General features: G+C 49.6%; 1 protein-coding gene and 1 non-coding gene across 2 annotated transcripts in view; both read right to left on the bottom strand.

Moving 5' to 3' along the window:
- The window catches only part of LOC123352276 (zinc finger protein 850-like), a 296,363-nt gene that overhangs the window by 261,995 nt on the left and 19,534 nt on the right, over window positions 1–14,834 (bottom strand). The window contains exon 2 of the mRNA XM_044992138.1: window positions 12,443–12,455. Coding sequence (XP_044848073.1) covers window positions 12,443–12,455 — 13 coding nt within the window. The remainder of the gene's footprint in view (window positions 1–12,442; window positions 12,456–14,834) is intronic.
- TRNAC-GCA lies at window positions 122–193 on the bottom strand. The gene has a single exon. It is a non-coding gene; the product is annotated as a tRNA-Cys (tRNA).

Here is a 14,834-nt window from a genome sequence, read left to right as displayed (position 1 = left end):
TTTGCTATGTTTTTATGCATTTGGACAGCGAAATGTTGAGTATTCACATTCATTTCAAGCATCCTCGTATGGTGGAGCTCCTGAACATAATGGAGAATGGAAATGAAAATGTTTTTCTTTAAGAGGGCACTTGGGTTTGAACTAAGGACCACTTGATCTGCAGTCAAACACTCTACCATTGAGCTATACCCCCATTACAACAGGAGGATGGAATCGTGGTCTCCAGGACTTTGAAGGACAGACCCTGCTTCATCGAGCTCCTTTGCCATTCCCAGACCACAGGTGGTTTAAAAAATGGGGGTTGATTAAACTTCTTAAATGTGGTAAACACCACAGCTTGCACACCCACTGATATAGCTTCTCCCCATGACAGAGCTGCCACCTCCTGGGGAAGTGGATTGACTACACCAACAGGAAAACTCTCCCCCCTCAGCATGGAGCAGTGGTTCTCAAGCTGTGGGTTAGGACCGCAAAGTGGGTCGTGACCCTGTTTTAATGGGGTCACCAGGGCTGGTATTAGACTTGTTGGGTCCTGGGGCTGAAGCCAAAAGTCTGAGCCCCCCCACCCAGGGCTGAATCCCTCAGGCTTTGGTTTTGCCCTCCCCCCACTGGGGCTGAGTCTTTGGCACTCCCCCCCCCGAGTGCAGGGGCTTGGTCCCTCTTTCCAGGGCTACGTATTAAGTTATTTTGGCAGAAGGAGGTTGCAGTGAAAGGACGTTTGAGAAACCCTGGCACAGAGCATCTCCATTACTGAGCTGCAGCAGCATAGACTCACTGTTTGAAACATTGACCTGGCCTTAGCCTCTGAATATGTCTAGGCTTGGCTCCCTCTGGCACTGTTTTGAGCAGACTCTGGAAGTACAGCCATGGAGACACCACACACCAGCCTTGCCTAGCTGGCAAGGATCAAACCTTCACAGAAAGGCCCCCATGGTTTTCTAGCCCAGCTCCCTAAGGCCTCAGCCACAACCACTTAACATAGGAGCCTTGCTACACTCTGGTTCTGTTCTCACTGAAGGGTCATTTCCAATTGTTCACTCAGACCAGCTTCCCCAGCACACTCACTGCTGTGCAGCTCTGTAAGTGTGGCCATGGCTGAACAGCAAGAATTCCTGCCCATTTCCCTACTGGCTGGAGCATGATGAGGGTGTGTTTGTGGTTAATGATGTTGCTGTAGATTGTTCATTCCCTGCCTTGGCAATTCAGACAGTCCCTTTTCCCGTTGTATTGCCAGCACCTCTGGGAGTCCAATAACAGAGGCAGGTTTTCTCTGGGCATTGAGATTTTTGAGGGCGTTGGTGGCTCCTTTCTTTCCTCACCCTGGAGAAACTCAGCTTTTTATTCCATCCTTGATGACTCATGGAATAACAACAGCAGTATGAAGAGGAGAGTGAATATCTCACTGCCAGGGGGAAGGTGGACGCATCCCCTCTGTCTGACCATTGCCATTGCAGGAGAGAAGGGTTCAGTGGAGTCGAATGCCCTGGCTCAGACAATAGACACAGGGAGGTTTTGCTGTTCATGGATCTGTGCAAAGGAAATTGTGTGTCTGTGTGAAAATGAGGAGGGATATGAAATGCCCACGTGGTGGTGCCTAAGGCAAAAGGGAACCCTAGAGGATTAGAATAGGATAAGTTCTCAAGCAACACGTTTCTTACTTTGCCCATCTGTTAGTTTTGATGATTATCGATGGAAAGATTTTGCCATTGGGTCGTGTGTTTACACAGAAATTGACATTTACCAACAAATACGTAATTCTTCCTAGTCTGCTGGTGGTGAGTTTAGAGGGACACACTCACTCTTCCCACCCCTCATGCCAGGCCTGTGCTCTCCAGAATGTCAACTTCCCACAGAGCTGGGATCCTTCCCTCATCTCCCCCCAGACCACTGCCCCACCCCCACTTCTGGGGTCCCCTTCCAACACTGTCCAACTCCCCTGCTGGCAGGATCCCTTCCCATTCCTTTCATTTCCTGCCTCCCGTCTGAGCAAAAACTCTGCATTGTTCCCACACTGGGAATTGAACCCAGGCCACCTGGCTGAAAACCAGGAATCCAGATCACAAGACCATATGGGACTTGTATAGTCAATAGCACATTTACACCCAATAATTCAAAGTAGCCATGCAAAAAAACTTCAAAAACAGACTTCAAAGAGAAATTGCAGAGTTACAATTGATTTGCAAACTTAACACCATTAATTTGAGCTTGAATAAGGACTGGGAGTAGCTGGCTCACGACAAAAGCAATTTTCCCTCTCTTGGTATTGACACCTCCCCATCAATTATGGGGAGAGGACCACATCCACACTGACTGAATTAGCCTTCAACACTGGTTCTCCCCTTGTACGGTAACTCCCGTCACTTCATGTTCCAATCTATATTTATGCCTCTATCTGCAATTTTCACTCCATGCATCTGAAGAAGTGGGTTTTTTACCCACGAATGCTTATGCCCAAATAAATCTGTTAGTCCTTAAGGTGCCACCGGACTCCTCATTGCTTTTAATTCTAAGCTGATCTTAACCCTTTCAGTACCCTTACAAACTCAGATGCTTCTCACCACAGGCTGGCTGGTGGCTTTTCAGCCAGGCTCGCCCCTTTCATCAGCGCTTCAGTTGCTTGGTGTGGGGGTGTCTGTAGACGCAGGTGGCAGAGAGAGATAAAGCCTGGCAAATGTCTCTCCTTTTATCATGTCCTTTCTTCCCTCATGGCTTGGCCCCTCCTCCCCCCTTCAGAGTCAGGTGAGCATCACTGCGTCTCTCCAAGCAAGTCTGAGCAATTCCCCTGGGGTGTCCTCATGCAGGTGAGTCATTGCATTGTAGCTCCCTTGCTGGACAATGGCTGTCGATGGGTTGTTTGACACCCTGTCCGGGTGTTGGTTACTTTCCTTGCTGGTGCCACTGGGGAGCTAATATTTGGCTGACTCCCCCACCTTGCAGCACAGTGACAACCACACTGCACAATTCTCATAACTTCATATGCATGAATGGTCTACATCTATGGGTAGAGAAGTGACTATCAGCAGATCATATCCTTTCCCTGATACCTTACAAGTCATGCTCTATATGTAAGATCACGATGACATGAAAATGAGGATTATGGGGGTTACAGCCGCTCCCCCAAAGGTATAGAATGTCACACTGAGATTCTATGTTCATTTGTTCTGTAACAGCATTACAGAGATCCAATGACTGACCAATGGCATTTCCAAATGCTAAAATAGCAAGCGATGTCGGTCTCTCATTGGCTATCAGCGACTGAAGATGTGGTTTAACGAGCCGGAGCTTCAAGGCGAGGGTGGCTCTGTCCACTGCCTTCTGTTGCGCTGCTGGGCCCCAAGTCCCTGGTGGCCAATATGTGACGCTGGGAGAAGAGAGTGGGGTGGCAAGTGGCGGCAGGACTTTTGCCACTAGGGTCTAGCTGCCCAACTTCCTCCTGGTACTGCTGGCCCCCCGTCGCCTTCAGGAAACCCAGGAACTAAGGCAGGAATAGGGTGAGGAAGCAAGTAAAGCCGAGCAAGGAAGGAAAAAGTGAATCTTGTCTTCATGGGCCGCTTGCAATGTGTCATGGAGTGTGGGGGAGTCAGGCCCTGCACCCCCGGGCTCCCTGCTGATTCACCAGGACTCTCAGCCAGCCAGTAAAGCAGAAGGTTTATTTAGACGACAGGAACACAGTCCAACACAGGTCTTGCAGGCACAGATAACAGGATCCCCCCGGTTAGGTCCATTTTGGGGCCTCCCAGCCCCCCTCGGGGATCAGAGCCCTTTCTCCCTGCTTCCCCTCTATCCCCAGCCAACTCCAGTCTGCCCCACCCCCTCCGGCCCCTCCTCTCTCCTCCGCTTCTTTCCCGGGCCAGGAGGTCACCTGACCCCTTTGTCTCCAACACCTTTAGATGCACCTTTGCAGGGAGGGGCCCGGCCATCCGTTGCTAGGAGACAGAGTGTCAGGCATTTGGTTGCATGGCCTTTTGCTGCTAGATACTTAGGATCTGTACCCAGCCCCCAGTACGAACAGTCCCACTTTGTCACACAATGACGTCCTTTTTCTGTGCCGTAGCTGACAACAACATCCCAGACAGAAAAGCAGGAGGCCAAAAAGAAACCGAGCAGCTGCTGAAGTAGTTCAGTTGGGAGTGTGCTAGACTAACAGGCTCTTCTATCCCCCTTTCTGCACGGGTGGGATGTTTTCTGATAGTGCAGCAGTTCCTTTAACTGCCACGAGTCCCTCATTTCAGGCTATGCAGCAGAAAAAGGCAGCATGGGCTTCTGCACCGAGTTGGCCCACCTGACCTTTCATTCTTCTCTTGCTCTTTGTCAGCAAGGGGAAGAAAAAGAAGCTCTCCCTCAAGCTGGAGTCACAAGGGCGACGTAAGGACGACTTCCTGAGTGCCCGCTCCAGTCCTCTGCTCTGCCAGCTGACCTATTGAAGGGCTGTCACCACTTTCTCCAGGTTTGTCCATCGGTCTGTGACAGGGTGAGGAACAGCCAAGCAGATGGAGTTTCTGTAGTGTAGTAGTTATCACATTTACCTAACATGTAAAATGTCTCTGGTTCAGAAACAGGCTGGCTTCCTTTTCCCAGATCCCCTTGCTGTTCAGGAAGACGCTCCTCCTTCTCCTATTGGCCTGTCCCTGGGATAACTCCAACCCCCGCATGACAGAGGGTGCTGACAGCAGTGGAGAAAGCACCTTGGCGTCAGGCTGGAGAACCTAGAGGAGTGCGGCGTGTCACCTTTTGGAAGCTTGTGGCTTGGCCTCCTCTGCTGTTGGAGGTTGGCCGGTGGAGGCCGGCTCTTCCTGCTGGCCTCCTCTGCGTGACTTGCCAAAGGAGGAAGTGAGGCAGGAATGGGGGAAAAGAGGAAAGTCGAGCTGAGGAAGGCAGGGCAGAAAGTAAGCACATCATTGCGGCTAAGTGGGGTTAGTAGAGCATCACCATTCGTTCTGCAAACCTATGGAGGTGCGGTTGGCTGCTGGGAGGCAGAATCCTGTGCCTGCCTCTTGGCTTCCCAGGGATGGCTCCTTGCAGCCCAGGAGAAGCAGGGTTCTGGGGGGAAGGAAAAGCAGCAATGGCGAGGCTGAGTGGGCTCCTTTCTGGCTGACATGGTGGGCTGTGGGGGGGTTGGGAGTTGCCTGTAAGCCATAAGTGGACTTGGTGGAGTGAAAACCGTTGCTCCATTCTGGCTGACCTGGGGGCGCCATTGATGACATGGGAGTGGGGGCAGGGCACTGGCTGTGAGCAAATGGGATCCAGGAAGCCCCAGCCTGCCCCTCCAGGGGCCGAGTCTTCTTCTTCTCTCCTGCCATGGGGAGCCCGGCCTTAAGCCTGCCCAGCATGTGCTGCAGCTCGAGCATTAAGCCTTTCTGTGTGGCCTGTGCTGGAGCTGACCCTGGACCCCTGTGGGGCACTGTTGGGGGAAATCCTGACTGCAAATAATTCTGGCCACAAGATCAACCCATTGGGTCAAATGGGGCAAGCTGGAGGCCTGATGCCTTAGTCCATGGGGCCAGCAGGTCAAGCCATTTTCCTGCATGTGGGGCAGGCAGCCGCTGTGGTTCGCCCTTCCTGCTCCCTGCGCTGCTGCACCCTAAAATCCCTGTCGGCCGGCAAGATGGGCTGGGAGCCTGGAGAGAGGAGGCAAAGGGGTGGCCCAAGCCCCCTTGGCCACTGCCCCTGCCCCAGGCAGCCCACAGAGACCTGATGCCTCCCCAAGTGACACACGGAGATGTGCCAGCAGCGCTAAGGCGGCTCCCTGCCCACTCTGCCCCCTCCCTCCCTGCTACACTGCTCCTGGAAGTGGCCGGCATATCCCTGCAGCCCTGAGTGCAAACGCCACAGCTGACCGGCCCCCGTATCCCACTGCCTAGGAGCCACTGCCGGAGGGGAGTGTGTGCCAGTCACTTTGGGAGCTGTGCTGCCCGAGGTAAGCACCTCCACCCCCGACCACCTCCTGCACCCCTACCCCTGCCCCAGCACAGAGGCTCTCTGTGTCTTGAACAAGCACTTTCAAGGATTGGCCAAGAACTTCTGCTCTGTTTCTGTGAAAGAGACACAAAAAAGGGAGCCCAACGGAGAAGTTTAGTTCGCAAGCACAAACTGGCAGGGCCAAGCCTGGATCTCTCAGTTACTCAGAGGGCTCTTCAGTCAGCTCTTCCCAAAGGCCAGTCTCTAGAGGCTTTTGTGATATGATGTACTTCAAAATAGCTCCCTGTAGCTCACATAGTCATCATTCATATATGGCTGTGATATGTCCTACAAACCATTCCATGTGTTATATGAAAAGTCATGATCTGCTGAAATCGGTTATTCTGTCCAAATATGTATAGCATGAGGGTGTGTGAAGTTATGCATTTTGCTGTATGGTTGTCACTGAAATAGGCTATAATTTTGTTAGTGACCCCTGCCGAGGAGGGTGTTCAAAAGCCATGAATCAGCAGAGGAATTGTAATTAAGGGATTTCCAATTCAGTGACAGATGCCCAAACACAACACAGTGGGGACTGCTCAAGTCTATGACTCAGTTGCACAAGACCACACCAGGAGGATTCCCCAACCTAGTGACTCAGCAGAGCCCACCCGGACACGTCTGGGCAAGTGTCTTCTAGACACTTGAACTAAGGATATAAAATAGGAGACTGTGGCATCATGTTTTTGCCTTTCTCCTCCCCCACCTATGCTGGAAGCAGCAGGAATCCTGAGAAAATGAAGGTCATCTGAGGACAGTAATCCAGGTTTTAGGGGGAATTCTATGTATTAAGGAGGGTAACATCCAGTAGGATGAGAAAATTGCTTGACCTAACTACTGCCTAGTGTAATAAGGTGTAATGTTTAGATTTTGCTGTGGTCGTACAGTACTTAGTCCTCTGTGTTATGGCCTCAAGAGCCATGGATGCAAGTTGAGTTACGATGACCTTTTCCTTGTCTCCACATTTCTTCTGACACTTGTCAGAAAAAACAACTGGTTTCTTTTGCAAGCATTTGCATTGCAAGGCAGAGGCAGTCTTCTCTGTTTCCGCAAAAGATTCACCAAAAGGTGGGAAGAGCAGACACATTTGTTAAGGCACTACTGGGAGCTGCATCCCTAACCTCCACTTTACCTGGCAGGTGAATCACCCAGCTTAGCCACGGTGCGACTCTCTGGGACTTTTCTCCCAACCGCTCCATTTTTCATCAATGACAATCAAAAGAAAGGTGACATGACATCTGCGTGTGAACATCTCCAGGGAATCACAAGGATGTGTGGCGCAGGCTCTCGTGTTGCAGCAATTGCAGTTGAAGCAACCTCCATGCCAATGCCAGTCATAGCAGCGTTTTCATCAACTCCAGGTTTGTGATTTGATTGTTTCCAATGCTTCTCTCCAAAGAAGCCTTTTCCTTAGCAAGCAATGACTTGGATACCAAGGGAGGCCTCTTCTGTTTCCTAGGAAGACACAGGAAAATGTGAGCAGAGGAGACAAAAACCATACACCAAGACACCACTGGGAGTTGAACCCAGGATCTCCTGTTTACTAAATGGATGCTTTAGCCATGGTGCCTGCCTGAAGAAGGTATTTGCAACTGTTTCATTTGATGGTTCAAGTCAACACCCGCAAATTCTAAAGTACAGACATTCCCCATTTCCCTCAAGACTTGCAGACCTTAAGGTGTCTGGCTCTCTGTGCACAGAAAGCCACAGCTGAGTAGACAGAGGGCTTCTAACATGTGCCTCTCCCACCAGTCACTGTGATCATATAATGGTTAGTGATCTGTATTTCAGTCGCAGTAACCTCGGCTCAGTTCTGAGTCATGGTAACCTTTCCTTCAGCTCCAGACTTCTCATTTGCCACTTTCCACGTGTGGTGGGCTGTCTGCCCCAAACAAGCAGGAGAAAGATGAAGGCAGCCTTGAAGAGGCTGTGCAGAACCCAGCCTATCAAGAAAGGGCTTATTGGAAGAGCCAATCAGGAGAAGGCTTGCTGGAGCAGCCCATATATAAAGAGCTGCTCAGCACAGCAAGAGTTAGTCACTCCTTGGAGTTTGAGGAGGGAGGGTTGGCTGCTATGAAGGAAGGCAGGAGCAGGGAGGGCACCATGATCAGAGTAGTGCTGGGGTAACGGGTGCATGAGTGACCTCCTGGCTGACTACTGCCAGACTAAGGCCCTATACAAAGGTGGAGGAAGGTTCTAGGTCTGTTGGGAAATGGTCCAGGGAAACAGATGGCAGGGTTGGAGGTTCACACCTTTTGCCTCAGTAGCCACTGACACAGGTGGCTACACCCTGGACTGCAGCTGGCCACTGAGGCAAGTGTCTGGGTAGAGGACACCCCCCCCACCCAGCAGGGGGGAGAGAACTAAGTGGGGCACAGCCAGAGGGCTGTGTCCATAAGAGGACACTGAAGTCCTGAGAGCAACATGGGTCCTAATGATAGAACAGATGGCGGCCAGACGCTACTAGATGAAGGCGCACCGGTGAACCAGAGCTAATTGCTAGGATGGTCAGCAGGAGGTGCTGCAGTGAGGCATGCCCCATGGCACCAATACTTAGTTGCAAGGAAGGCTCTCTGTCTTGAACAAGCACTTAGAAGGATTCTGCTGACAGATCTTTTCTTTTTCTGAAAAGAGATACAAAAAAAGGAGCCAACAGACACACTAGGTTCGGCAAGGAAGAACTGGCAGGCCAAGCCAGGCTCTCCTGGTTAGTAGGAAGGTTCTTCAGCCAGCTCTTCCCAAAGATCACTGTCTAGAGACCTTTTAATAGCCACTGCAGATGTTCACCACAAAAGAGATGCCAAAATGGAGTTCTCCACTGCCTGCAGCCATCACGCTACCAGGAGTTCCTGCTGGTGGGAAAAGGCTTTGGTAGAGACTCTTCTGACACCACCCGTTCTCATATAGTGTTTAGCGCTCTGTGTTGCGGCTTCAGCATCCACAGATGCCAGTTCAATTGGGGGACATTTTTCCTGTCTCCACATTTGTCTAATGGCTCCTTTCAACACTTGTCACCAAAAAGACCTGTTTCTTTTGCAAGCGATGTACAGCTAGGCAAAGGCAGTCTTCTCCATTTCCTCAAAAGATCACCAAGCTGTGGGGAGAGGAGACACATTCAGCCAAGCTGGATGCTGAATCTCCTCTTTATTCAGCAGGTGTCTGTGAAGGACATAAATCTACACCGTGTAGAGGTCAAGAAGAGGACTTTATTACACACAGTACTGGCGGAGTGGGCTTATTAGGCTCAGAGACACTGTTAATTAATTAATTACAATAGAATATATAGATTTTCCACGGGCGGGGGAAAGTGACAGGCTAGGCAGTTCCACACCCCTGGACAGGTTTTGCAAGACAGGATAAGCACATTAGCCAATGATTAACAGATTAGATAATGTCTCCACCCATGGTCTCAAGTTAGCAAGTTAACATTTCATTAATACTTTGCTAAAATGTTATTAGTATAAAATATATATGTTGAATTCTGATTTGGAATCCATAGGAATGGAGCAACTCCTTTGATTGTCCAACAGGTACATTCCTAGGGGTTAAAGCAAAGAAAGAGTGAAAGTATATGGCAATAAAGATTGTTTTCTGTGTGTCTTAAGGCAGGCATTGGTCCCTTGGAAGGGAGGTGGAAGGATGCCATATCTTATACTGACGTGCCAACTTTTCATAAACTCAAGGTTGGATCTGTGGGAAGAATGTCTCCCTAGAGAAGAAACAAACACAATAGGAATAGGGATTCTTTGTTCAGTCTGCAATTCTGAATAAGACACAATCATTTAGTTCTAAGTTCCAACACCTGGCAATTTGCTGACCAGGCCTATCTTAGCAAGCAAGGCTTTCTGTTTACCCCAGCTTTCTCTTAGCTGGTCACTATTTGCTAGGCCTCTGGTCCTTGACCATACTCTGGACTTTGGGTCTGGAAAAGAACTGGCACAATCCATAGACCAGATTGTTATATAAAATGCACATGGATTTGAACCCTTCACATACAGTAATGGCAAAGTTCTTGGTTCAGGCTTGTAACAGTGATGGAATAAACTGCAGATTCAAATCAAGTCTCTGGAGTCTATTCAAAGCTGGGATGGGTCATTCAGTCATTTGTACAGAGCTTCAGTTTGTAGCAAAGTCCCTCCAGAGGTATGAAGCAGGATTGAAGACAAGATGGAGATGAGGTATCAGCCTTTTATAGTCTCTTGCCATGTTGTCTTTGCTTTCTTTGTCCCAAGGACACTCTATCCAGCACGTGGCATAGAAAAACCTTAGAGTTCTCTCCATAGGCAGGTCCCTGCTACCTTGCTGAGTCACAAGGCGTATCTGCCTTCTCTCAGTGGGTCAATTGTAGAGCTGATGGTCTTTAATGGGCCATCAAGCAGGCTAGACAGAACTGACACCAGAAGCAGAGCACAAGTTTGAAATACAGGCAGCATAGAGCCAATATTCATAACGTCAACTAAAAAAATGATACACATCTAGAGATAGCATAATTATAATCAACCAATCAGAACCTCTCCATAGACCCATTGCACAACACCTTTCTACAATATTGGCTGCAAATATAGAACAGCGGTCGCAACGGTGATCTATACAGTTACAGATTATGTCAATAACGTCACAGGAGGTGACACGGCATCAGTGAGACTGATACTGGAATACTGCCTTCAACTTTGGTGTCCTCATTTGAAAAAGATGTTGTGAAATTGGAGCTGGGGCAGCAAAGAGCCATCAAATGTTGTGAGGTCTGGAGGAAAATGCCTTCTAGTGAGCTATTGAAAGAGCTCAACCTGTTTAGCTTATCAAAAGAAGATTGAAAGGTGACTTCACTGAAGTGTTGAAGTGCCTTAATGGAGAGAAAAGATTGGGTATTAAAGGACTCTTTAAAATAGCAGAGAAAGGCATAACAAGACCCAGTAGCTGGAAGGTGAAAAGAGACAAATTCATATTACAACTAAGGCACAAATATTCAACAGCGAGGATGATTCACCACAGGAACAAGCTACCAGGGAAAGTGGTGGATTCTCCATCTCCTGATGTCATTTAATGAAGACTAGATGCCTTTCTGGAATGTCTTTGCTCCAAAAGTAGCTCTTGTGTCATACAGGAGGCCTGTGATATGCAGGGGGTCAGATTAGATGCTCTAATGGTCTCTTCTGGCCATAAAGTCGACTAATTTCTGAAAAACTGAGTGCATCATTGGGAGCAGCGTCTGATGTTTCCCTGTCTAGCCGGCTTGCTGCCTAGAACGAACGCTCCTTGAGTGGGGTGATCCACAGGGAGTAGCTCAAACCTCCACAGTGCCTGGCCAGGGGCAGGACATTGGCACAGCAAGGGAGGGGTGTGGCAGTGACATCACAAAGGCCTTTTGCAGGACCTCAAAGGTCAAAGGTGGGGGGGGAGGTGGTGACCTCACAGAGAGATGCTGACATCAGCCAGGCAGGACAGGGGCGAGGGGCCAGGGAAACCTCAGAGACCCCTGTGGCTTTGCTGCAGCAAGTCTCCTTCTCCAGGTCTCTCTTTGAGGACTGAGAGAGTATTCGGGTTCACGGACGTGAGCACCAGGAGGAACCTCTTTCGAGTTTTCTCCTTCCCTGTTAGTGATTTTACTAGAAAACAGCCGTCCCTGTTTGGAAGGTAAGAGCCTCCTCGAGGGAAGGGGCGTCATGGGGTGTCACAGTTCGGATGCCGGTGGCCCCCCCACGTATGGAAGTTCCCGCCCCCTGCTCTGTGTTCGCAGGGCCGGAGAGCAGCATTCCATGGCAGTGATTTGCTCCTGGCTGCCAGAGCAGAGCAGCAGGCTCAGCTGTCAGAACTTCCTGGAGCTATGAAAGGGGAGGGACCCAGCCTCTGTAGCAGGAATGCAGGGCAGGTGAGTTCACGGCGGGCATTGTGGGATACTGGCGGAGACCAGTTATGGTGATTTAATGACCAGCAGCATCTACACTGGCACTCTGTCACTTTAAGTTTGCTGCAAAAAGCTCTAGGCCTCTTATCGAAGTGGTTTTATTTTGTCACCAAAACAGGGCAGTTTTACCACCAGACGTGGCATTGCAGTGTGTACACCAGCCACACCAAGCTGCCAACCGAGGGAGCGTTGTGTGTTCTTCACACACCTGAGCAATATATTTCTGCTGAAACAACTTTGTAGTGCAGACCTGGCCAAAGATTCACTCTCACACACAGCTTGCAAGGAAAACGTCACCTGCTCCTCTGCTTTGCAGAATCCAAACACAAGGAAAGCTTGTCAGGGCCTGGTGGAGATGGCAGGGAGTCAGGTGTGGGCAGACACCGTGGCTTAGCTGGCTAAAGCACCTGCCTTGTAAACAGGTGATCCTGGGTTCCACTTCCCGTGGTGGCTTTTGGGGCACCTGGCATTGGCTACTGTCAGAGGACAAGATTCAGAGTGAGATGGGCCTTTGGTCTAGCCTAGTGTGGTTTTTCTCATGGTTTAAATTACACTCACGGGCACTGGTGATAGAGTTACTGAAAGTTTGGGAGTTAGGCGCTGATAGATCAGTGGTCCAAGCCCCTTGTAGATACCCCCCCTCCCTCTGGGACAGGGGCAGGTCTGAGCTCTCGCACCAAATGCTAATTGTGGCTGCCAGAACCTGTGAGTGGCTCATTTCATTTGCACCCTGGGTTGAGTCCTGCTTTGTGCACCGTGTCTGAGAATGAAAATCCTAAACCACCCTTTGAAATGACGAATGCAGCAGGACGTGTCATTGTCCCTGCCCCAAAGCAGACAGACCAATGGAGAAATGCCGTCGAGTCCAAGGTAATACTTCACTGCGGTTTTACCATTTCCACTTGCTAAACTCCCTCCTATCTGCCCAGCCCAGGTGTCCTCTGCCTCAGCTGCTGCTCCCGGCCTGCTCTAGAGTCAAACATGCAGGGCCCCCAGGGGAACAGAGGCTGGGACAGGGCAGCAGCCTGGGCTGGGCAGATGCTGGGAGTTCTCGTTTCCTGAGAACTGGCCTGGCTCCCTTCCCCACAGCAAACAAATCAATTCCACGCCCCCTCCCCAGAAAAATCAGCCTGGAGCCAAGGGCAGCAGGGGACGATTCCCTCGAGTTCCCACCGAGGCAGGAGAGAACCCAGGGCCTTTCTAGCAGAGGTTATGGAACCGACGTGGGGAAACCAGCCTTTAATAACAGGCAGTTCACGTTTAAGCTCAGTGTTTTTAACAATTTTTACAACCTTAAATAACCCTTCAATCGCAGTGTCACTATCCATAACATTGCTTCAGGCTTATAGGTTCCCAAGTGCAAAACTAAACATCTCTTCAAACACAAGAGAGTGCAGATCAATCAGTGTTCAGAGTCATCCCACATAAAAGAATCATGTTGTGGTACATATTGGCCTCATCATGTGGCCGTTGCCTTTCCCTCCGCTCTGTTAAAAGGTTTGGTATTTTGCACAGAAACTTTCTTCCCTCAGGAGAGACCTGGGAACCAAGACTGCCAGACAAACACCTTTAAGAGGAGGCGTAACCTGTCAAAAAATGATCTCCCTCCTTCAGTTCAGTGACAGCCTGAAATGTTACTTATCCCGGCAGAGCCGGGCGACTGAAAGCAGCTACATCAAATCCCTGTGTAGCTAGCAGGAATGAACACAAACACTCCCTGGTCTCTGAAGAGATGTTTAGTTTTACCCTTGGTAAACTAGAAGTCTAAAGGGAAGGAAAGTGGTGCCATATATAAAGAGTGAAACACAAAACAATTATCATAGTTATGCCCATAGTGACTGCAAAATATTTCTATATTCTTATCATCATCAGTGTCTTATTTTCTCTGGCGTCTATACATTGACTATACCTTGACCAAGAAATTTGAATCTTGATAAAATAATCGACTACCCCTGGTTACGGCAATGGACTTGATACGCACTCGGGCATCCCTACCCAAGTTCAGGTACTAACAACAGAGGCTGCCTTTTAGCCATAGCTTTTAATCAGGGCAATACCTTGATCCTGTGAAATCATTTCCCTGCCGGAGTCCATCGCCCACATTCCTTAGGGCATTGGGCCACCATGTGGACGTTTCATTTCCCTCCTCAATTTCACACAGAGACACAATTTCCCTTGCACAGATCCATGAACAGCAAAACCTCCCTGTGTCTCTTGTCTGAGCCAGGGCATTCGATTCCATTGAAACCTTCTCTCCTGCAATGGCAATGATCATGCAGACGGGACGAGGCCACCTTCACCTCTGACAGTGAGATATTGGATCAGCTCTTTCTTTACGTTGCTGTTGTTAGTCCATGAAACATCAGGGATGGATGCAAGGCTGAGTTCATGCACCAACCCCCTGAAACATTTCAGTGCCCAAGAGAAATCCTGACTCCGGCTATTGGCATGATCTGGTGGAGATTCGAATAGGAACGGGACGGTCTGAATTGTCAGTGTGGGGAATGAACAACAATCTATAGCAATGTCGTTACCCACAAACACACTCTAATCATGCTCCAGCCGGAAGGGAAATGGGCAGAAACTCTTGTTGTTCAGCCATGGACACACCTACACTAATGCACAGTCAGGAGTGTGCTGGGGGAGCTGGTCTGAGCAATTGGAAGTGACAATTCAGTGAGAACAGAATCATTGTGTAGTGAAGCACCTATACACCAAGTAGTTGTGGCCAAGTGGTAAAGGTGATCGACTAGAAATCCACTGGGGTCTCCCCAGGCAAGTTTGAATCCTGCCAATCACGGAAGCATTAGTGTATTGTCACTGCTCTTGTTGTAGTGCCTGAGCATCCACAGAGCCAGACCTGGTCTCACTCTGAGGCTGTCTACACTTAAAATGTTGCTGTGACACTGCTACAGCACTGTGGAGTAGACAGTTGCTACAGTGAGTGGAGGGGTTTTCCATCCCTGTAATA

The sequence above is a fragment of the Mauremys mutica genome, chromosome 18 (assembly GCF_020497125.1).
Source record: "Mauremys mutica isolate MM-2020 ecotype Southern chromosome 18, ASM2049712v1, whole genome shotgun sequence".
NCBI classification, from domain to species: Eukaryota; Metazoa; Chordata; order Testudines; family Geoemydidae; genus Mauremys; species Mauremys mutica.
This window is presented reverse-complemented; position numbering and strand designations above follow the sequence as displayed.